The 26,334-nt window shown below is 30.9% G+C and overlaps 1 protein-coding gene and 1 long non-coding RNA gene across 3 annotated transcripts in view; both read right to left on the bottom strand.

Moving 5' to 3' along the window:
- Positions 1-550: 550 nt before the first annotated feature.
- The window catches only part of LOC127719686 (basic phospholipase A2 Cc2-PLA2-like), a 202,494-nt gene continuing 176,710 nt past the window's right edge, over positions 551-26,334 (bottom strand). Inside the window, exons 2-5 of the mRNA XM_052225925.1 lie at positions 3,094-3,148; positions 2,384-2,531; positions 2,125-2,228; positions 551-702 (exon numbers count right to left, since the gene is read on the bottom strand). Of these exons, the coding sequence (XP_052081885.1) occupies positions 599-702; positions 2,125-2,228; positions 2,384-2,531; positions 3,094-3,148 (411 nt within the window). The 3' untranslated portion in view covers positions 551-598. The remainder of the gene's footprint in view (positions 703-2,124; positions 2,229-2,383; positions 2,532-3,093; positions 3,149-26,334) is intronic.
- On the bottom strand, positions 18,631-24,803 carry LOC127719692 (uncharacterized). Of its 2 annotated transcripts, none has more exons than XR_007990455.1 (3): positions 24,341-24,803; positions 22,095-22,275; positions 18,631-19,030 (listed from the first exon to the last, which is right to left on the bottom strand). It is a non-coding gene; the product is annotated as an uncharacterized LOC127719692 (long non-coding RNA). The 2 variants fall into 2 exon arrangements; XR_007990454.1 differs by lacking the exon at positions 24,341-24,803 and adding an exon at positions 23,336-23,574.

Here is a 26,334-nt window from a genome sequence, read left to right as displayed (position 1 = left end):
TGGGAGGTAAGTACACAGACGCGTGTACATGGTTTTAACTAACCAAATGTTGTGCTTGTACAAACAACCGTAACGGTACCAATTTAACTGCACCAGATACGAATATCAACAATTAATGTCTCCTCAGTGATGCCTGAAGCCAAACTATTTGAAAATCCAAACCTTATTTAAGAAATGAAGAGTTGATAAAACAACATGTATAGTCAAAGCCGAACAAGTAATCAAAGCTATGCATGAGGGAGATGTATTCCTTACCAAGCCAGCTATCGGCACCATACGATGTTCGCTGTGTAAGGTTTAAGCGTAAACGCTATACTGATGAATTGCTTAGCGCAGGAATTTAAAAGGAGATGTTTGGGATATGTCAATAAAACAGAAATTAAATGACGCATATAACCAAAAGTCAACTACAGGATAACTAACATTCGTCAACAATATTGAGTGTATGTACACCATAGCTAGTTATTAGTTGTCCTGCATCTATAACAAAACAAAATAAATAAACAGATAATGTCATAGATCTGGCATCAATTAACAATCAAATGTGAAGCACTGTTTATTATATTTTTATTAGACGAATTTTAAATGAACGTCATTTTCAACAACGATTCATATTATAACGATGAAAAGTATTTCTTTGCAAGCAGTGAATAAAATCCCGGTCGCACGTACAGACATTCTGTTTACACGATCCAGATTTATCTAAAAAAGAAAATAGTTCTGAAAATTTTAACAGATAAACATAAAAGTATGAAACACATTTATATATTTAAAGCAATCCTTGTCATTTCTCTAAACACGAGTAACATTCAATTTTTAACCATTAACAAGTGGTATTCCATTTTTAACAAATTATTCAAATAAGAAACAGATATATTATCAAATACGATAGCCGTTAATTCCATTAAAAAAGTTTTAAGAAAGGAAACGAAATAAGGACATGTATCAGCTATTATCTACCCTGAATTAATTAATCAAAATTAGAAACAAAGGAACCTATCGTTAATAAAGTGATAAAACATGAGACATTAAACAGCTTTTTATCTTTTAAATAAAGTAAAGAAAATTTAAGTCGACAAATTTTAGAACATTCCTTTTGGAGTTCATGTACATTTTATAACTAATCAAACAGAATGATTTGAATTTGAATATTTTTAATTTTTTAATTTATTTTATAATTATTATTTTTTTTATGATTCTTATTTATTCACACCCCAAGAGTGACTGGGGAATAGAAGTATGGTCACCATTGGTCTTTCTCCGACCGGCAGTAAAACCCTTGCTAAAGTGGGGCGTCCGTTTGGCTGTGCGGGATGTACAAATTTGCAGCCACGTCCGGTCAGAATGGAGACGTTAAATCCGATGCCTCGTGTAAAGAGAGTTCCACGTTCTTTGCACGTTAAGAATCCTTGCAACAACTCTTTGAAGGGTCCGTAGGTGACCTGTTGCAAGGCTAAACTTCTGTCCCTATCCAATATACCCTCATTTCCAGTGGCAGTCTAAATTCCTCCGACCTTAATCCCTGACGCCTCTATTACAGACCTACCTATTGTATTTATTGTTGATTTGTTCTCGTCCTGAATATGCATGAAATATTTGCCACTGGACGTTAAGCAACCAACAATCAATCAATCAATCTTATTTATTCAAATGCCCTCTGTGGACCCTTTTATTAAGATTGAATGCTTTTAAACCCGTTGACCGAAGCACAATCCTATACAATAACAAAAGGAAGCATTCAATTCATACAATTAATCATGGAAAAAATGAGTTCTGTCAAGCTTTTCGTTTGATTTTCTATGCATTGTTGTGAGGTTGTCATGGAAGTACGTGCAGTCACGAATGTTGCATTTTTTTTTAGAAATGAAATATAATTTTGAAATTCCTCGCGATTGTTGACAGCCAATCAAAAGTAATGGTTCTTATGAAACATACATGTAATTTTATAATTTAGGAATAGATATATATTTGCTACTCGTGAAACGTAGAAAGGAATTTTGCATTGCGCATCATATACGAAGTAATCTTTTACACAATTTTTCCATACCGTTGTTTTTATTATTTTATCATTTTATCATATTTTTTTTCTAGTCATATTTCTAAAACACAAAAGTAATTATTTACCTTTACATATCATTCTATTCCCCTGGAATGAGTACGAGTAATATTTCCATTTTGGGGAGCAATTAGAATTTCTGCCATAGCAATTATCGTGTACTTGACAACATCTAAAAATTGAAAAAATTCTTTCGTCATGAAAACAATACACACTTTTATATTGTTATCATAAGACCTAAGTAAAGCTTATGCACGTTTTTAGATGGTTTTTTGGAATAAATGATTTGACAAGGAATAAACAGTCATAGTAGTATGATATATATACCTATCAACGCCATCTACCGGTGTACCACTTCCTCCCCATCCACAATAACACCCATAACCAATTAGTTCTCTTACTCTTTTAGATCCGAACACATGCTTTATCTGATTTCGGAACTGCACTAAGTTTCTCTTTTCTATGCTTGAGTCGGCTGTCAAATGCAAGTAAAAATGTTACATATACAATTATATTTCTATTTGGTTCTCTTATCATAATAAATCGTTTTGAATTAATCAAAGGGTGCAATAATTTTAAAGATAAATAAGAGCCGTTGATATAACTAATTTCGAAATTTAATTTATGCAAATTAATTTGTCAGTATACGTTAACAGCAACATAAAGTATTACCACAAGACTTGAATTATTTCAGAAGATGCGTCTGGAGTTTGGTTTTGGTTTTGATAAATAGATTATAGCACAACTTTATTAATACTTGCAAGTCATCAATTGTTTCTAAAGAAAAATATGAAAACATGTTACGTCTCTGAGCTGACTGTGATAAATAATATAATTTACTATAACGCAGGACACCTTCACATTTTGAAAATGACTGGGATGGAGCTAGTTGTTAACGCCTACTTATAAACTAACTGATCCGCGTAGGTAGGATTGGAACTATTATTCCAACATCACGGGCTTGATGTTCCATCAAAATCAAATGAAGGAAGATATGATAATAACAAAACTGAGCATATACTTGATCTTATACTCACCCGTTATGTACGAGCATACGGTACAGGCAACAATGAAAGAAAACAGAAAATTCACCTGAAATCAAATGCATTCTTTATAATTGTAAAATAGTCATTGTACACATCCATTGTCGGTATTTTATCAAATTGTTTTATTTTGTTGGGACATCGGTGATATTGGCAGATCTGTGCTATTTGTTTTTTTTTTTTCATTTAGAACTGTTCTATACTAGGAACGATTAAAAGGTTGACACATTGTATAGTCATTGTCAATTGGAAACCGTAGGGTGACCTCTAGGTGTCCCTTTAAATGTTTTGCTTTCAAATTGACGTGTACGCGCATCTTGTCATGCTCATATTTCATGTTTAGGAGTAAACAATATTTTTTCTTCTTCATGAACACTGTATGATACAGCTAACCTTAAGTCTTAAAAGATCTGAGTGATGCCTAGAAAATGGTTGCATTTAATGCACACTAATTATGGAATGGCGACATTGGCGTTGTGATTTTAGGTATCATTAGGGCATTATTCTTAACGTCCGGATTTAATCGGACACGGTTGCATATTTATAAATTTAGAACTACCAGACGACCCTCAACATGATCCTACTACTGGCCAAGGGAGGTGTAGGGGAAAATATTTTTATACCTCAAATAAACCTTTAAGCCTTCTCGAACTAAGCAACTGCTTGTGAAAGACCTTTTTAAAACGTTTATGAATTTGGGCTTTTCTTACTCTGATATTTTTTTTCTATTCTAATCTTTTATTCTAACAAAACAATACACTTAATCGCGATATGTTTTCATGTTTAAAATTCTGAAGACTAATAAAAATCGTGACCATTATTTGAAAAAAATCATCAATATATATCAGTATAACTTACCATTATCAAATCACTGTACTTTAAGCTGAAACAAGAAGGACAGATGTAAAGCAAAATTGTTTGAACGGAATTTCGAGAAATCGCAATTAATTTGAAAAAAAAATACTTTTTTTATTCTATACACGTATATGTGTAGTTCATACATTAATAATTAGATTGTATCTCTAGAAGTATAAATTGTATACATATTATTTTTGCTAACTACAAAATGCATACATAATTTTATTAATATCCAAAAGACCGCTCAATTACGTTTAATTCGTCTTACCATGAAATGGAAGAACAATGTTTAGATATAGCATTTGATATTTCTTATTTCATACTTCGATCATGAAAGGAATAAATTAAAATGTTACCTATGAACCAGTTCTTGTCTATTAGATTGATAGAGATCCAATATGACTTACTATGTTCGTATTGTCATTAATTCACTCTCTATAAACGTAACTATTGATTACAGTAGAGGGTCATAATAATAAAAACAAAAACATGTCATGTTCAAAGAATTTGAAAATAATACTTTCCAGATAGATGCCAAAATACCCAAACAAACATTCTACAATTACCAAAATCATAATATTATTTCAACTCTAGGTCAATAAACCAAAAACCTTGATGATAAATTCTGGGAAAATTGTATATCATTTGGATAACGATTGGTGCGAGCATGTGTTACATTGATTTGCGGTTTTAAATTTCTTTTGGTATAAAAAAATAGCTAATTGTTTAAAGAGTAAAACATGAAAATTTAACACTCGTTAAAATATTTATCTAATGAACATTTATGTTTAAAAATTTCAGGATAATCTGTTTTAACTTTTTTTCTAAACGCCTATTTGAATAATATCTGTTGAATCTTCTACTTCTTCCTCCTTTCTTTTGTGGTTCTAAAGAAGCAAGAAATATTTGCAACTGCACATAAATTAAACACCAATCGATCCATTATTATTATTATTATTATTATTATTATTATTATTATTATTATCATTATTATTGTTATTGTTATTATGCTATTATTATAACTATTAATATTATTGTTATTATTATTATTATCATTATAATTATTATTTTTATTGTTATTGTTATCATTATTATGATTCTTATTATTATTGTTATTGTTATTATTATTGTTATTGTTATTATTATTATTATTGTTATTGTTATTGTTATTATTATTATTATTGTTATAGTTATTATTATTATAATTATTATTGCTATTGTTATTGTTATTATTATTGTTATTGTTATTGTTATTATTATTGTTATTGTTATTATTATTGTTATTGTTATTGTTATTATAATTATTATTGTTATTGTTATTATTATTATTGATTGTTATTGTTATTGTTATTGTTATTATTATTGTTATTGTTATTGTTATTATAATTATTATTGTTATTGTTATAATTATTATTGTTATTGTTATTATTATTATAATTATTATTGTTATTGTTATTATAATTATTATTGTTATTGTTATTATAATTATTATTGTTATTATTATTGTTATTGTTATTATTATTATTATCATCATTATTGTTATTGTTATTGTTATTATTATTATTGATTGTTATTGTTATTGTTGTTATTGTTATTATTATTGTTATTGTTATTATTATTATAATTATTATTGTTATTGTTAGTATTATTATAATTATTATTGTTATTGTTATTATAATTATTATTGTTATTATTATTGTTATTGTTATTATTATTATTATCATTATTATTGTTATTATTGATTGTTATTGTTATTGTTGTTATTGTTATTATTATTGTTATTGTTATTGTTATTATAATTATTATTATAATTATTATTATCATTATTATTGTTATTATTATTATTATCATTATTATTGTTATTGTTATTATTATTATTATCATTATTGTTGTTATTATTATTATTACTATAATAATTATAATGGTAGTTGTTATTGTTATTCTTCTTTAATTTCTTTATTGATGTCACTTTCCGCAATGTAACTTTTCCGTTCTAAGAAATCGATTGTCAAATGCACTTCTACAGCATGTTAGTCTTACATGTTCAATTGTGTTTAAAGGTATTTTGTTCGATCGTGCATTTAGGTCTACTAAGGGGTTCCTTGAAAGACACTCAGAAAGGGGTGGCTTATTCATATCCTACAACAAGATTTTTCGCTTTATGACAATATTAATTGATGGATAACCTTAACTGTTTGTTAGAAAGTATATACACTCCTTAAAGATTTTGAATTATTGAAGGACAAAAAAAGTTAAATAACAAAAAATATCGAACTCCGAGGAAAATTCAAAACGAAAGGCACCTTGTCAAATGGTAAAACCAAAAGCTCAAACACATCAAACGAATGGAAAACACACTGACAAAAGAGTGTTAAGGTGGCTGGGTGGTATAAATATCTAATATAGGATTTGGCTAATACTTTTTATAAATCAAATTTATCATATATTAAGTGGAAAATAAAAATAAAAAAATGGGTTCACCGTCTAGTTAAATTTTTTTGAAGGGTTCAAGTTTATTGGTTTTCATTCAAGATTACTATAGAAATGATAGGGAAATGAATGCATAGCCATCTTTTTTGAAGAATTTCTCATGAAACCTAATATAGGATTTTTTAATGTTTGTGTTTTTTCTGTTGCTTAAATAGTCTTTTTAAATAATAAAAAATAAAATCAACAAGTCACCGTCTAGTTAAGACAAAAAATGTAGATCATTAAAAATAATGAGTATTATTTCAAAAAGGGAGATAACTCTGTCTTTTACACATTTTTCTAATTTTGAGACCAGATATAGAAAGACCTGGTTATAAAAACTAGTTATACCTTCTATACATGTAAGACAATATATAATATATATAACATTTCCAAACAGTTGATTTGCATATTGGTTGCCATGGCAACCAGCAGTCAAAATGGAAAATCACTAATTTTTGGGATTTTTTTAAATTTTCAGTTCAAATTCAATACCAAACAATTTGAAAAATGAGCAGGCAGTATCTATTACAATAGGGGTGTGTTTGTTTTTAGAACCTGCATATTTATATGGACTGTGGAATCCTTGAGGCAAATAGTTCTTAGTTTGTCTGCCCGTTCACTTGTTTAATACCACTGGTTTCAGTTTATAATTTTAGTATCTCTTGCTTGATTGTAATAAAACTTGCCTTTTTTATGAAACCTAGAGACTCACTCAGACACCTGACTTAAACTGATTTTTCAGTTTACAAGACAATCCCCCATCTGCAATAAATATCCCACCTCAGGGACCTCTAACATTAGTATTCCAATTTTGATGAAACTTTGCAAGGTATTTTTATTTTATTGGTGTTCTGTACATAAATCAGGCTGTTTTGGCATGTTTGAATTGCCTTACATTTGTCATTTGGTTTTATAGCTTGCCAAACGGTATGGAGTTGGCTCATTGTTAAAGGCCATAGGGGGGCATATACATGTATCTCTTAACTTCTATCTCTTTTGGTCTCTGGTGGCAAGTTTTCTCAGTGGCAATAATGCCCCGTATATCCCACCTTTTTATATATATTTGAAATTTTAAACACAATGCTGACAAATATAGCACACAGGACAGCTTCTATGTTTGTTGTATAATGGAATTATTACAGGAGCATATCTAAGTTTGACATAGACAAATTCTTCTTTCATTTCCTAGTACTTGTTTATGTATAAAAATTAATACATGAGATAGTTGAACCTGATACACCCGCCATATAATACTTTTTTTATATCTGTCAATTTATCCGTTTTATGCTTTTGAAATTACATACATAAAAAATTTCAGGTTTAATAGTGTGTTATTAGATTTGTATTAAATAGAAAATGTGTCTATAAGACACAGGATGTCCTGCCATTAAATGTAGGTCACAGTAATCAAATTGTTGATGACCTGTGTGGTATCATAAAAGAATACTGTAGTGATGATATATCACAATAGGTTTCTGTGAAATGAACCTAAACACAAGACTTAACGGTAACCAAAGACACAAAAGCAATAAATGTAGGTCAAAGTGACTCAAGTAATGTATAGTACTACTAGTATACAAGATGTCTGTGGAGAAAAAAATATCACTGATATATTACCATTAGTTTCTATGAAATAGAGATAAATGCAAAACTTTACTGGAAAGGGATGTACATACTTATGAACTGACAAAGGTATACTAGTATCAATCTATATAATCCATCCACATTTGTGGCAGGGCATAATAAAATCCAATCTTGGTAACTTTTTCAAATAAATATAAATAACAACATGCATTATTGTGACAAAAGTACTCATTTATGATCAAATTTCAGTTCCCATAAATTACTTATTAAGATTCAATAAATTCCCCCAAAAAATTAACTAATTTAAAAGTGTTGAATTGCATGGTTTGATTAGTAGCACGCCAATTTCACAGGTTTATTCTATTCATATAACCTTATGATTTTCTTTTCAAAGTGTGCCAATTTTTAAAAATCCTGTTCTGTATAATCAGTTATGCAAATACCTGTCACCCCCCCCCCCTTTCCTCCCTCTTACAATTAATTTAAGTGCATACATGTTTTTTATGCTAAAACAGTGTTTTTGAGATTTATAAAGTTCTCAACAGTAAATTATTTTGATAAGTGTGCCTTTTTCATTTCATATACTACCTTTATTTTTTTTGGTAGGATAGTAAGTTCACCAAATACAATGAACATGTGTATGACAATTGGGACTAACATTACAAGCAAGTTTTCCACTAAAAATTGAAAAATATATTGCATTAGCATACATTGTACTTCTTAACATATGCAAAAACAATCTATTTCCTATAGCTTCTGTATTAATTTTTATGTGTAAATATGCGTTATTGCCTAAATTGACCAAATAACTTTTTTCAATCGTGATGATGATGGGAGTTTTTAACGACTTTGACTGGCTATACAGCCCTTGCACTGTCATTTTTTTTTCTATTCAAGTATACATGGCCAAGCACGTTTTATACTCATGTGGAAGAATTAAAAAACCTTAAAAATTTTAAATTGGTAGAAAAAAAAAACATTTTTATGTCATGCATCATGCATGTAAAGCCACCTTCTTTTGATAATCTTTTATTTTTCAGGCACACATTAATTAAAAATTTTGAATAATTGTAATAAATCTTGAATCCTTGATACACTGAATGATTCTTCAATTGCTTTACATACATGCTACATAATATATTAGGGCATTTAACATTGTTAAATAAATTAATGTAAAAAATAAACTACCCAGGCTAAGCTACATGATTAAAATGGATATATCAGTATTGTCTTTTTAAAATAAAGATTGTATATTTACTTTGTCAACTCTTTTATAATTCCCTACTCTAACATGTCTAAGGTCATGCAAAGTCTATAAAAAATGTCTATTCAGTTTGAAAATAAAATTATTTCATTATTTTAAAGAGGTGGATTTAGGGGAGGTACATATATGGTTAATTCATAGCCTTTTTACATGTCCCACTTCAACCGTTGCCTAGTTTGGGAAGCCTTTTGCCTCTATTTTCGAAATCCTGGAAACATATTTGTAACATTTTGTTACCTGCATTTCTTTCAGACAATACCTGGTAAATGAAAATATAAAAAAACACACTAGACTTGCACTTTCTCAATTAAATTTTTACAGGCCTTTTAAAGCTGACTATGTGGTATGGGCTTTGCTCATTGTCGAATGCGGTGCAGTGACCTATTGTTGTTAATTTCTGTGTCATTTGTTCTTTTGTTTTATTGGATATCATACCACATCTTTTTTTTTATATAATGTTCTACTTTTAGGCAAAAATATATATTAAAATCATAGACTATCTACCAGCTCTAACTCAAAATATGGATGTTCACTTCCCATATGTTAAAAATACAAAACATGTACATTCATTTGTATGTAATAAAGAAATTATAAAAGTAACGAATCAATGAAATAACCTGAATAACCTTTTACATTTTGGCACTGTGAAAATAATTATAAGAACTATTACATGTACCCCCCTTTTTCAATTCCAACTAATTTATAAGCATAGCCTGATTTGAATTTATCTAACTTTTTAATTCTGTCCATGAAAAGTGTACTGTTCTAGCAAAACACATACTGATATAACTTTATTAATTAAGACATTTGACATAGAATTTAAAAAAGAGAACAAAATTTTAATACAACAGTAAATTGTTTGAAATATATAGTTCAGTATGCACCTCACCTTATCCATGTTATCATTAAATAATCAACACAGTATGATATGTGCCAAGTTTTACATGAATAATCTACAGGAGGGACCCAGATTTTTTGAAAAAGAGGGTGGTGGGGTTACTGATGGATGGACAGACAGACAGACTGACAGAGTGCAAACCAAAAGTCCCATTCGACTTCGTCAGTAGGGGACTAATAATCTAAACTAACAACAGGGTAAATGAAAATTCTGTTTGCCATAGAAACTCCTGCCTTTTTCCCCGAAAAATCAAATAGTCATTAGTATTAATTAACTTATGGTGTCTGATGTAGACAACATTCTGTATGTATGTGCCTGTCCCAAGTCAGGAGCCTGTTATTCAGTGGTTGTCGTTTGTTGATGTGTCACATTTTTGTTATTGTTTCATTTTTTGTACATAAATTAGGCCGTTAGTTTTCTCGTTTGAATTGTTTTACATTTGTCACTCCGAGGCCTTTTATAGCTGACTTTATATATGCGGTATGGGCATTGCTCATTGTTGAAGGTCATTTGGTCATTTGGAGAGTTGTCTCATTGGCAATCATACCATATCTTCTTTTTTATATATAACACAACTGCCAAGTTGCAAATAAATGGTGATTTAGTCAACACACCATGAATTACATTATACTATCGATCTTAGTTGTAAGATTAACCATGGTAATGTGCAACGACTCCTGGACCCTAAGTGGTCTGTAAATAATGTGTCATAACATTTACCACAAGTACATTGTACATTGAGCATCACTCATTTTAGTGTGGGTATTGCTGTGTTTTTGCTTATTCCAACCAGTCCCTGTCCCAAGTCGTGAAATTCTTGTCTTTTTTAGTCTTGTATGTATTTTAATTTTTGGTTCATTTATATGTTTTGGCGTTAAGTGTGACGTCCATTTTCCCTGGACAATACATTTTTGTTTAGGGGCTAGCTGGACCCTGCCTCCAGGGGCTGATTTTCTCGCTGTGTTGAAGACCCATTATACCCATAGTGGCCACAGGTCATCTTCTATTTGGTTGGATTGCTGTCCTGACATGTAATTTTCCCCGTTTCCATTCTCAATTTTATATAATTAAATTTATAAAACACATTAATGTTTGTCCCTGTTTTTTGCTTTTTTTTCCATTTCCGTTAAAAAAATAACTTTCAAATGATTTTACGGTCGTGAATCATTCTTGTGCTGGGATCATTCGAACACGATGTAAAAATTATATATCTTTAATAAACGAAGGATCGCATCGCTAGAAACTTAAAAAATACTTACATTTATGTTCATAGTTTGTTTACAAAATATTACATACATTTTACGCATATTTCCGGGTACTTTTCTAGTGTAAAACAAGTGTGAAACTGCTTCATAAGCTACTAAAATGAAGATCGTGTTCACACATTTTCGATCTTTGTTTCAGTATTCATGAAAAGCAGCCCACGTGTTCAATTATTGTGATTTATCTTGTGTTTATCTTCTCACGCCGGCAAGAACATGCCATTACCACAAAACGGAAGTGCATTTACAACAATGAAAATAACAATAAATTTTTTTGTAAAATTCTAGAATTACAGTTTTCGATAACAACATTATTTTGTTATATATTTAAATCAAATAGATTATTAATAATAATCAAAATAAATTATTATTGACAATTACGACAATAGGATGACTTACGATATCGATGCGCAACTTCCTGCGCAGTTGGCGCGAAAATTTGAACCCGCGAGCCCCCTTAACATCATTTGTTTTTCAAAACAAAAGTATAAGCATGATTATTATTATAATGTCCTACAGACCAGCATAGCTGGGTAAATGGGAACCTCTGCTCATTTTATATAGGGTCGTAAAGGGGAGTCTACTGAATTTTGATGTTAAACCGGGAAACTGGGAGAGTCCAGTCTAATTTGTTTCTTAGCGGGGTTTCAAGTGGATTTTACTGTATTTTTGAGTTCAAGAAGTTTGAATATTTTGATAGAATTTTCACTCAATCATATATGTTGTCGGCGACTTTGCACCCCTATTAGTCGACTTGTTTTTGTACTAATACGAAGGAGAATTCATTCGTAATCTGCTGAAAGACAAAACAAATACTTTGCAAAATTCTTTAATTTTCTTTCAGATATAATGATGATGTCTTGTCCTTCAATAACTCCCATTTGAGTGAGTGCTTGCGTCTTATATATTCCATTGAACTCTAAGGAATATAATCCAACCTAGAAGATTTGCTTCATCATGTGTTCATATCATGACTATTTCCTCGATGTTGACACAGATAGACGACTTCATTCTAGAATCTCTGACAAATTTTATGATTTCAACATTCTAAATGTCAACTTTCCATTCTCAGCAGTACTTTCTCTCCTATTGTATGGTGTTTACATATATATATAATATATATATATATATATATATATATACATAACTATAAACAAGTCTAAATTGAAAACAACGTCCAAACCTGTGATTGCGTTGGATTCATATGCAATCATATGTTTTAACATTGTTTTCAATTTATACTTAGTTATATAAGAACATTTGTTGTTCGACCTGTTAGTCAAATGCGTTTTGATTAAATATCCTTTTTTTCACTTGTTTGGTCTTTTGGAAAATGTTTTTGTGCTGTATTTAGACCCCTCTACCTAGAAATTTGTTCTGCATGCACACGTAAAAAAATGCGGTTTTTATCCAACGCAATCATAGGTTTGAACGCTGTTTTCGATTTAGACTTGTTTATATTTTTTTCGTTTGGGCTTGTAATATATTTGCCTTAGGGTTTATATGATCCATTCATCATATTTTGACTCTTTCAAAATTCAAGAGTCTATCCTAAGTTGAGGTAAATTATATGGCCTTCCAAATACCGTTTCGATTCCTAACATTACTGAATAGACATTAATTGTCGAAATGATGTACAATTTTGCACCTCATGTTTGCGGTATACCATCTTTTCCGCGAGTTTATTGTTTTCTGTTTGGTATTAAATTAATCAATTAAATAAAGATCCATTTTATTATATCTTGTGATCCGTTTATTCGGCAATCGTCAATGGCAGTCAGCAGGGTTTAAGAACATCCGTTGTTCGGCCTGCTAGTCAAATGCGTTTTGTTAAAATATACTTTTTCACTTTTTTGGTCTTTTGGAAAATGTTTTTGTGCTGTATTTAGACCCATCTACCTAGAAATTTGTGTTGCATGCGCACGTATAAAAATGGGGTTTTTGTCCAACGCAATCATAGGTTTGAACGTTGTTTTCGATTTAGACTTGTTTATATTTTTTTCGTTTTGGCTTGTATTATATTTGCCTTTGGGTTTATATGATCCGTTCATCATATTTTGACTCTTAACTTTCAAAATTCAAGAGTCTATCCTAAGTTGAGGTAAATTATATAGCCTTCCAAATACCGTTTCGATTCCTAACATCACTGACGAGACATTAATTGTCGAAATCCAAATATGATGTACACATTTTTGCACCTCATGCGTGCAGTATACCATTTTTTCCGCGAGTTTATTGTTTTATGTCTGGTATCAAATTAATCAATTGAATAAAGATCCATTTTATTATATCTTGTGATCCGTTTATTCGGCAATCGTTCTGATAAAATATACTTTTTCACATTTTTGGTCTTCTGGAAAATGTTGTTTGTGCTGTATTTAGACCTCTCTACCAAGAAATTTGTTTGCATGCACACGTATAATCGATTTTTATCCAACGCAATCATAGGTTTGAACGTTGTTTTCAATTTAGACTTGTATATATATATATATATATATATATATATATATATATATATAAAGCAAACTTACAGATCTAAAATTGTTGGGCTGATGTTTAGACGAGTTGTATATACAGAATGTACACAGCCATGTATCACCATCACTGCTGGTGATCCGATGGATAAATCTGTTGTAGAGTTGTCACTGGTTCAGACGTACTTATAAATATAATTATTTCTGTGACTGTATCTTGCATTCATTTGTAGGATCCTTTACAATAGATATTTCTGCTGATCTGTAACAATTCCATCTTCATGCCTTATATATCATGTACTGTATTACGACGCTAGATTAAAACTGACGAGGAAAGGTAACATCCGGCCACCAAAAGCTTTATTATTGTGAAGCCTAGGTGGTCGTGTGGTCTAGCGCGTCGGATACAGTGCAGGCGATTTGGTGTCACGATATCTCAGTAGCATGAGTTCGAATCCCGGCGAGGGAAGAACAAAAAAATTGCGAAAGCAAATTTACAGAAATAACATTGTTGGGCTGATGTTTAGACGATTTGTATATATATATGTATATATAATCAAGTCTAAATTGAAAACAACGTTCAAACCTATGATTGCGTTGGATAAAAACCGCAATTTTGATACGTGTGCATGTAAAACAAATTTCTTGGTAGAGGGGTCTAAATACAGTACAAACAACATTTTCCAAAAGAACAAAAAAGTGAAAAAGTATATATATATAATTATACACATACAAAAAAGTTTGTTGTTAAGCGGTACACATAAATATATATCAAAAATTAAAGACACAAAAAAGGCGCTTTCATCAATCTTGGGACTTTTCAAGACTATGAACGTCGTTATGGGGAACACAACATTAGTATTATGATTTAAAATGCCAACTTACAAATGCTCGATTCAATATAGTTGAAAGCATATCATCCGTGGCAATTCACGCTGTGGAGTATGTTTCAGAGACAATTATAACTATTTAGAACTCAGCAGTACGAAATATTTCAAAAATGGAAGGAAATTTACAGTAAACGCAAATATGACTTGTAAATCAGAAAATGTACTCTATTTGTATAAAATGTGTCAAATGTAACTACATAGGTCAAACAGGAAATGGTGTGCGCGAACGGGTCAAGACCCATAAACAGCAAATAAGCCAACCCGAGTATAGAAAAATTCCGTTAAGCGAACATTTAGACATTTGCGCTGGAGGGAAATTAAAAAATTTTCCGTTCTTCAAATGTACGGTTCCAACAGAGGAATACCGTAAAGAACTAGAAAGAAAGTTCATTAAAGTGTTTGACGCCAAGCTAAATGCATAACAGTTACATGTACAACTATTACTAATAGTGTGTTCTCTATAACGATGTTCATAGTCTTGAAAATTCCCAAGATGAAAAAAAGCGCTAGACAATGCTGCTTTTAAAACTCGTTTTGTGTATGAATTTTTTAATATATATATGTTACAGTAAATAGGTGAAATTAGGTATTACATGCAATTACTAAAATGTAGGAATTACATGTAATTCCTGATGTACTTAGTTAATACAAGTAATTCCTGAAACTGCCCATTTATTACCAGTAATTACTAATTTCAAAATGAATTTTGACAGCTATTTACTAACTGTTGACAAAGACATATATTATTATATTCTTGTAATACTTTAATCAATTAATGTTCATCAGCACAACAATATGTGGTTCAAGATTATCAGTTTAAAAAATAAAACACAAACATAATGTACCCTTGCTAAATATATTAACATACCTTGTGAAAATATTTATTTGATTTTTTTGGAAATGTTTTATTTCTGTGAACGTTGAACATATACTGTATTTGCTATGTAAAGATATTGTTTAAAAACATGAATTGTGTCAATTAACTGAACTAGAAGCAGTCATAAGTGGTTTTGCGAGCAACATTTTTTGAAAACTCACAACACAAACGAAGATCTGAAAAAGCAACAATAACCGTAAAATGGCCAGAATCTGATATGGATCGGATCTATCCAAGAGGAGACCTATACTTATATTCTAAAGGATTTGCAAATAGTTAAAATGTTGTGAGCCAAGGCTTCGTGTTGAAGGCCGTACTTTAACCTATAATGGTTTAATTTTACAAATTTGGACTTGGATGGAGAGTTGTCTCATTGGCACTCGTACCACATCTTTTTATATCTATAAAACAAAAACCTTGAATAAAACAATATCCCATTTTCATTCCAGTACATTATAACTTTCATCTAGTTTTCAAAAGTTGGGTGTAGTAGGGTTAAATATTCAAACAAATTAAGTGCAATGTTGTTTCTGTTGGCATTTTCAGTTTGGGGCCTATCTTAAAAGTAAAATAACAAAAATTCCGGACTGCATGGAAACTTAGAAATAGAAAGTCCTTTATCAAATGGTAAATTCAAAAGCTCACATCTAATGAATGGAAAACAACCATCATATTCCTGACTAGGCATTTCCTTTAGTAGACTATGGTGGAGTAAATGATCATAGGTAGTATGTGCTACAAGTAAGGCAGGGTCTGATAACCCTTTTGCAGCACCTACAGTCACCCACATTGTGTGGTTCATGTTCATAAGTCTTTAGTTTTATGTATCTTTGATTCTCCAACTGACTAGCTTGACATGTGGCATTTAGACTAACGGCCTATCAAAATGACCAAGGCTTTACTTATAAAGAACTTTGCATTTGTCGTACATTGTTTGATGCCCATCATATTTTTGCAAAATATTAACTTTTTTCAATATCAGAGCTTTATGAAAGCCCCATATCTTACTGCCATAGCATAAACTACTACTAATATATGTATCAAACAAATTAAGGTATGTGAAAATATTCAAATATAAGGATGATGCTTTTGATTTCAAAGAAAATACCGCTTTTCTACCTTGCTCAGATAATTGTTTCTGAGTTTCAAAAAAAAGTAAAGTTATAAATCAACAGTACTCCTAAGTAACAGATTTCATCAACAATGTCAATAACATTACCATCTTTTTTCTACCCTCACATAACCACTTTTTCTAAATAATATAAATTGTGTGATAGAATTGTTAAACTCCATTTACGAGTGTACAATCAAATTGTGTCTAATGAAATTGAGAATTGAAATGGGGATTGTGTTAAAGAAACAGCCATTCGGCCAAAGAGTAATAAAATAGCCGACGGCCACCAATGAGTCTACTTTTTTTTTTATACTAGTACCTTTTACATAATCAGAAAACAAACATGTCATCGGCATATATAAGCCAAAATAAAGACCATTCATGTACTTTATACTGCGAATTACCATTACTTAGAAATTCCATTTAAAAATCGTTAACATACAATGAAAAAAGTATTGGAGAAAGTTTGTCCCCTTGCATTAAACAAACTGTGCTGGTGAACTGCTCTGAGAAACACAAATGATGATCCTATTCTGTACTTTGTCTCTCGTGAAGAAACATTTGATGTGATCAAGAAGTCCCATAGCTTCAGAAATCATAAAACAGTTGTTTTCCAGTGTCAATACACAAACTGTACAAAAGAGCATGCAATTTTAAAGGACCTTTGATTTCTTAACCCTCAAGTCAGCCCTACAATCTTTACTTCTTTACTTTCAACTTCTTCAGACAAAGTTGGCTTTAGATGGTTTGGCTATTCTATTAAGTTCCTTTTTTGTTTATATAGATATAAGAAGATGTGGTATGAGTGCCAATGAGACAACTCTCCATCCAAGTCAAAATATATAAAAGTAAACCATTATAGGTCACAGTACGGTCTTCAACACGGAGCCTTGGCTCACACCGAACAGTAAGCTATAAAGGGCCCCAAAAAATTACTAGTGTAAAACCATTCAAACGGGAAAACCAACGGTCTAATCTATATAAAAAACGAGAAACGAGAAACACTAATGAACCACATCAACAAACGACAACTACTGAACATCAGATTCCTGACTTAGGACAGGTGCAAACAAATGCAGCGGGTTTAAACGTTTTAATGGTACCAAACCTTCGCCCTTTTTCTGAAACAATAGTGTAACATCACAACATAGAAAGACACACTATAAAATATCAACTGAAATAGCTTAACTCAATCAAAGGACACATTAACACCATTGAACATACACTGAACAAATAAATTTGACCTATGACACAATGTAAAAACACTGGACACTTTTAATTTGCAAAACACTCATTTGCAAATCCGCCGCCGCCTCTCCTTAGAGCTACAGTGTCGTGTATATAACCAAAATGTGCGGAATTACATGGGATTCAATAATTTAATTGCTTTTCTGCTGTTATTATTATAGATATTTTGTAATTTGATTTAGAAAAACATGGGATTTTCAATATCCCATGGGATAGGGCAAATCCCATGAGATTGACCATTATCCCATGGGATTTTGGTTAAATCCCATAGGATTTTTTGGGGTCCCATGGGATAATTGTAGTCCCATGGGATATTTGTTGTCCCATGGGACAAAAAAAATCCCATGGGACTATAATTATCCCATGGGATTTTTAATATCCCATGGGACACATGGGATAAAATAAAATCCTATGGGATTCAAATTATAAATATACAGTAAATAAATGTGTATGTTACAATGAATTCTGTTTGGTAGTAAATTGTTTTAAGATGAATCTTTTTAGTTGAATATCTTTTTTCCTTGGAAATGTTAATGCAATTATATTGTTCTATAACTGTTCAAAACTAAACTTTTAAACAACAAAGCAGATAATGTAAGTATCAATATATGTTTATTTATGAATTCTAGAATACTTTTTTGAAACACAATTTTTCCCATTTGAAATCAATGAAAACTCTATTAATAGGCTTAACATACTAGTAGCTTTTTACATAAATCTATTTTTTTTTTCAGGATATCCCTCCACCCAAAAAATTAATAGTTTCTTATCATCCAGCATTGTGTGATCGTAATGTATAGTCCACTTTTTGGCCATTCAGCACAGAACATAGTCATTATTGTGGTTTTAATATCTTTAGATATTTAATAGAACTTCAATTCATTGACTGAGTGATGAAAATAATAACTGATCTGACTTTTGTCTTTGAATTTATTTTGGTCTTGTTTCTGTGTTTTCTCTTTTTATTGTAAGTGATGAATTTCAATCCTTCTGAAAAAGAACCAATAAAATCCGAAGTTATGGATAATAAAAAATTGTTTGCATACATGTAGCAATAACATATGATTTTCAATAAAAATAGCTATGCGGTATGGATTTTACTGATTGTTGAAGGTTGTCCAGTGTCATCAGTTGCTAACCTCCTACATCCTTTGGTCTCTGATGGAGAGTTGTCAAATTAGCAACATACCACATCTTCCTATTCTAATATTATATAACAATCAATTTATGTATTCTTCTTTATAACATTTGGGTATTTTCCCCAGTTATATATATATATATATATAGATCAATGTTAAAACTTTAGGCAATTACAATAAAATTCCATTTTTCACAAGAATTTGCAATATATTATACAGAAAACCAACAATAGAAACAGCACTTCTTCAAGCTTCTGAAGTTCTGAAAGAGTTCCACTTGTGTTTTATTTCAATTAGAAAATACATTGAACTCTTTGGACATGTTGGAAATTATAACATTGATATAAAAAATTATATTGTTTTTTTTTCTTATTTTTGTGTTGTTCGGTTGCTGTCTCATTTTTATATATGGTTATACATATATCCTAAATCTTCTTTTTTTTAAAACTTAATCATTAATAGTAAAAATGGGATATTTTTTATTTTGATAATCTCAAAACATTATTATTCTATCAAATAACTTATTTCCAAGTTCACAAAACACCAATGTGTCAGATATTAAATTTAAGACATGTATAAACATGATCAACAAGCAGTTGACAGGATGTCATGCAAAAATCTCACTAATATTAAACTTTCACAAAAACTCCATACTCAGCGAGTACTATTAACGTTCTTTATAGTACATGACATATTCCTAATACAGGACACCATGCCTGGTAAACACTAGCATGTGTCAATGTCTAGTCAATCATGTAATCAGGCTCAAAATCTTAGTTTGGCACTGAATTTAAAAATTCAACACATAATGAACATGTGTATGAAATTCAACTTTATGGTAAGCTATATACCTTAACCTAAAACTTTATCCTAAGAATGTACTATAATTTCACATTATGACATTTTTATGTTCAGTGATTCATAAAATCAGGGTAAAAACAGTAAATGTGGTGTATAATGTATAAACAAGAGTGCACGCGCTGAAATGTTGCGCCTTCCTTACTAATCATTGATATCATGTTGATAGTCCTAAATATAAAGCTTTACTACAACTATCACATAAACTCAACATGATCCAAGAAAATGAATTCAAGGTCATATGAACCTGACAAGAAATATATGTACACCTTACAATCATTCAATATACTAAATACAATTGAACTATTGCTTATAGTTTCTAACATTGTCTAAGAAGCAGACTTAACCAAGAAAACTAAACATTGACCAATGAACCATGAAAATGAGGTGAAGGGCAGATCAACCATGCCAGGCAGACATGTACAGCTTACAATCCTTCCATACAACACATATAGCTGACCTATTGCTTATAGATTAAGAAAAACAGACCAAAACACAAAAACTTAACACTGAGCAATGAACCGTGAAAATGAGGTCAAAGTCAAATAAAACCTGCGAGACTGACATACATGTACATCATAAAATGTTTCCATACACCAAATATAGTTGAACTATTGCATTTAGTATTAGAAAAAAAGACCAAAACTCAAAAATTAAACTTTGACTACTGAATCATGAAAATGATAACAAGGTCAGATGACACCTGCCAGCTAGACATGTACACCTTAAAATCATTCCATACACCAAATATAGTAGACCTATTGCATACAGTATAAGAAAAACAGACCAAAACACAAAAACTTAACTATAACCACTGAACCATGAAAATGAGGTCAAGGTCAGATGACACCTGCCAGTTGGTCATGTACACCTTACAGTCCTTCCATACACCGAATATACTAGACCTATTGCTTATAGTATCTGAGATATGGACTTGACCACCAAAACTTAACCTTAAATATAAAAAAGAAGATGTGGTATGATTGCAAATGAGACAACAACTCTCCACAAGTGACCAAATGACACAGAAATTAACAACTATAGGTCACCGTACGGCCTTCAACAATGAGCAAAGCCCATACTGCAGTCAGCTATAAAAGGCCCCAAAATGACAATGTAAAACAATTCAAACGAGAAAACTAACGGCCTAATTTATGTACAAAAAATGAACGAAAAACAAATATGTAACACATAAACAAACGACAACCACTGAATTACAGGCTCCTGACTTGGGACAGGCACATACATACAGAATGTGGCGGGGTTAAACATGTTAGCGGGATCCCAACCCTTCCCCTAACCTGGGACAGTGGTGTAACAGTACAACATAAGAACGAACTATAAAAATCAGTTGAAAGAGGCTTAACTCATCAGATGGATAAAAATACAAATACTACAAATACAAGTGGACGTGGCCGGGATCTGAGAGTACTCGCAGTTACTGACAGCTAGTACAAAGCCACTAACAACTAATAAAAAAAATCATGCATCTAAGACTAAGTTCTTGTTCACTGATCCATGAAATGAGGTCTAGGTCAAGTAAAAACTCTCTGACGAGCATGAGGACCTTGCAAGGTACGCACATACCAAATATAGTTATCATATTACTCATAATATGAGAGAAATTAACATTCAAAAAAATCTGAACTTTTTTTTCAAGTAGTCACTGAACCATGAAAATGAGGTCAAGGACAATGGACATGTTTCAGACAGAATTGGTATCATGACATGCATGAGGCATCTATATACAAAGTATGAAGCATCCAGGTCTTCCACCTTCTAAAATAAAAAGCTTTTTTGAAGTTAGCTAACGCCACCGCCGTAGCCGCCACCGGATCACTATCCCTATGTCGAGCTTTCTGCGACAAAAGTTGCAGGCTCGACAAAAATACATGAACATTTTAAAGTACTAAATTTTAAGTATATACATGTAAAACCACAAGTTACTAACTGAAGTTCAGTCTCATGGTGAACTGTAACCAAAAACTTTAAGTGAATACAATTAGAGAAAGACAGATGGACGCACAAACACTATCAAAACAGAGCATAAAACTTACCGAACAAGATCTTTCAGAAGCAGGAAAATTGAAGTGTTTCTTTTCTTTCTCTGCCCTCCATGATATAAACTTCAAATTCATTCATGCAAAATATGAAAATCTGCAAAAGTAGGACCTTGTACCGCAGCTTATCCACATTTTGACTTTTGAACTGCATTGTTCTTTTCATCTTGCTGGCAACCTAAACATAAAAAAAAAAAATGATAAACACATAATTCTGGATTAACTTCGTGTATTTATTTTTGTTGGTACAAACAATTTTTTCCAACTTTAAATTAAATCTGCCTCTGCTTTAAAAAACAACTGGAAACCATTATTTACTGCATGTATTTATCTTAATTGAAAACAATTTCTTGAGTTTTTCTCATTTGTATCACCCTGTTATTATATATAAATTTTATTTTTGTCCCTTTTTAAAAATAGGAATGCATGGTTTAAATTCCTCAATAATCATGATAATTCTAGGTCAGTCAATTAAAAATGTATGAATAAATTATTTAACCTATATACTATTAATATCAATATATTTATTTTTTGATAAAAACTAGGCTCTGTGTTAAAGACCGTACCTTGACCTATAATGGTTTACTTTTATAAATTGTGAATTGGATGGATAGTTGACTCGATCATTGGCACTCATACCACATCTTCCTATATCTACAAACAGATTCTATGGGCGAGCAGACATTACACCCTGGAGGTGGTTTTATAAAAAGCATACGACTTAGATGTACCATAAGCATGGAAAAACAATTCAGCAGTCAGTTTCACAAAAAAACTTACAAATAATATTGATAGTAATTAAGTCATGTACAATACAGTATACTTTATACGATTACTTGTATTTTTTTTTTTGTAAAACCGACTCAAGTATACTTATAATCAATCTTAGTCGTAAGTATTAAGTATTATTCATCTTTTGGATAATTTTATGTTGGTTTATTTTATGAATATGCAGTGGCGGATCCAGAACTTTTCATAAGAGAGGGCCGGCTCCAGTCATGCTTCAGTGATCCCTATATAATCAACCAAATTTTTCCCAAGAAAGGGGGCCCGGGCCCCCTCCCCCCCCCCCCCCCCCCCTATTTGAACTTTCAAATTCACAACATGCCGGTGCCTGTGACTGTGTTCAAAGTGGTGGGTTTTCACCCTCGTTGTATTGCGGAATAACGATTTAGGCAAATTGAGAAAAACATCATGTCTGTGGTTGATAATAGTGTGTATGCATTAATTTTCTATACCTTCTTATTTAATATTTTTCCAATTTTGAGTACTGACGGCAAGTGTTGTAACGTATAGTGTACCAATGTCTTGAGACCAATGACAATGTGCTATTTACAAGTGCGATCGAGGAATGCAGGGGAAAGAAACTTATCAATTATGTTTATTCTTAAGACAAAACTGAGCCGCCGTAAAAATGAACCGTGTCGAGAATGTTACTGACACGTAATAGGGCAGAGACATATATACACATATGTGTATATATCTGAGACTACTATAACACATGTGTTATAGTAGTCTCAGGTATATATGTCTCTGTAATAGGGTCATCCCTCGAGAACATTAACTAACTAGTACATTGATAATTTACTATGCAGTCAGTATCCCGAAAAAAAACAACGTATGGATGCAAAACGCTTAGTGGTTTCGGCTGACTGCTGATACGTGCACTTTGTCTCAAAATATCCCGGATAGTTGTTTCATTACCAATCATACCACATCTCCTTATTTTTATATATACGAAAGCTTTATTCATATTTTTTGGTGTAATGATGAATGTGTAAAGATACATTTTAAAATACAGCACAAGAGATGCAGATTATATAAAACTTATAGGTCGAAGACATACTGACAACGCCATGGCAAAAACTTAAAAACGACCAAAATGACGTACAACAGTCTATAAAACTTAACTATAGCATACAAAACGCAAATATTTAAAACACATAAGAAGCACCCAGACAGTCAAATAGAAATTAAAAGAATAAATAATTTGTAAACTAGGCCTACAGTTATATTTTCTTATCATCTAACAGTAAACATAGGTTCTGGTATTATGTGATAAGTCATTTTTTCATGCAGACCCAGTTTCATTGATACTTTGAACTTAAAGTGGTTTTATGCATATCAGCCCAGATTATCATATGTGTGTAATTTTATTAAACAATTCACCAATATACATTCTAAACAGGTTAAATTCAATTTACAAATTCAGATCTACTGGCATTCAACACCCAATTACTTACTTGCTGTATATTGCTAACTTTGATTGTATATTGTCAATCCCTCAACATCGTGAATACGCCATGCGAGGTGTTGGCTATGTTTGATACAGGGTGGCGGCTTCGAAGCGTAGAACAAAATCCAGGTAAATGAAAGTATAAAATTTTGTTGTTGAAAATTTTAAGTACTAAATTCCTAAATTTGCACTTAACTCCGTTCTACGGGTAACATGGTTGTTTGATATGAAAATAGGATAAAAGCTTCCGAAAATTATCACATTATAAGTATTCGTAAATGGATATGAAAAAACCTAACAAGGAATAAGTATTGGTAAACGTACAGAAAGTCGCAGTACAAAAGTTTAAATTAATTATTTTACAATTGTTTAAATATATGAGAGAAAGTTCTTGACAAATTGACTTTATTTATAGATAAATGTATTTAGTTGAGGAAATGATTAATTCGCCTTCAAATAGTTTTTTTTTTATCAAAAACTTATAAAAAGGAGACATTTTTGAAAGCATGAAACCAGTTAATTACCAAACCACTTTGGCAGATTGTTTTCTTAACAATCATTGTTCAATATTAATATTAAAAAATAAATTTTGTTTACAAGTCCGTTTCCTTTTAAAAATATTTCAGAAAAATGCTGCAACGTTTTTACAATTAAGTTTATTCAAAGAAAAAAATATCCCAAAACTGAATCGTGACTTTTTACTTGTTACTTTATGTTGTACGTTCTAAGTGTCAATCCTAGCAAACACAAATTTGGAAATAAAATCGATTACAATGTAATTTTATAGAAGAAAAAAGGGGGGTTAATGAACAAATTATTACTATACACTCATATACTTCTAAAAAGATTTGAATTTGTAAGCTGTCTATAGATAATGTTAAATCATTTCAAGAGTTTCAATAAATTTAGGAGAAAAAAAAAGATTATAAACAGTTTAGTTTTCGTCGCCTACTACTATAAAAAATAGTGATTCTTTTTGTAGATTTGGTACTTCAGTTTCGACTCAAAATATTTAGGAGAAGATTGTATTTGTAATTTATGTAATTGTGGTGATATTGGCGACGCGATTCATTATATTATAGCAAGGATTTGTACAAATCCTTGATTATAGAATGTTCGACAATAGACGAAAGTAGACAAACCCTATTTAAACGGGGTTTTGATATCCAAGAACGCCACATTTTACATCGAATAAGATCTATATTTTTTAACGTTTTCAAATGAAATAACTTGAATTGAAAATTTCCCGACTATGTGAAGATTTCTTATATTTCGAAATGGCTTCAATTATTACATACAAAATGAAAAATGTATTAAACTTCTTTTTGTAAAAACAATATTCATGTATTTTTAGAAACATAAGTTATACAGATGTTCTCAATAAAAAACAATCATTAATATACTTTATGGTGATATTTATAATGACTGGCAGACTGCTATTTAAAAGTGCGGTCATATGCCTCAGTGTTATAGGTGACTGCAATTTAATAAAATTGAAATTAAGATTTTTATTAATATTTTGTATATAGGTATCCCTCAATGATGTATAGCATGGACAGACTGAGAAGAAATGGTATTCATCCTCAATTTCTTGTCTACTGCAGGATAGGCAAATAACATAAGTTTATTTGCTACTTTTTTTCTTCTTTATTTTATATAAATGATTTTTTTTTCTTCAAATTTTAACATTTTTTTCTTCGAAAAATTTGTAGTGTTGCAACAGGGAATGGACACAGATACTTAACTATATTTAACGAAATAAATGTTGTGTAATGTCATCAATCTGTATTACACATCGACAGGATGTTCTCTAGAAAACTATGGTATTTCTAAAACGTTATACACACCCCAGGGTACACGCACTGTCGTAATGGAAAATTACTGCATGCTTTAATTACCTGTAATCAGCCATGCAACAAATCCGTTGACTGACCATGTCATTACAGTTAAAAAAAATTTTCCTTTGATCAAAACGGAATATTTATTTTAACTTTAAAATTT

Source organism: Mytilus californianus, unplaced genomic scaffold (genome assembly GCF_021869535.1).
Source record: "Mytilus californianus isolate M0D057914Y unplaced genomic scaffold, xbMytCali1.0.p SCAF_11, whole genome shotgun sequence".
In the NCBI taxonomy this organism is placed as follows: Eukaryota; Metazoa; Mollusca; class Bivalvia; order Mytilida; family Mytilidae; genus Mytilus; species Mytilus californianus.
Note: the sequence above shows the minus strand (reverse complement) of the source record. Positions and strands in the feature narration are given on the sequence as shown.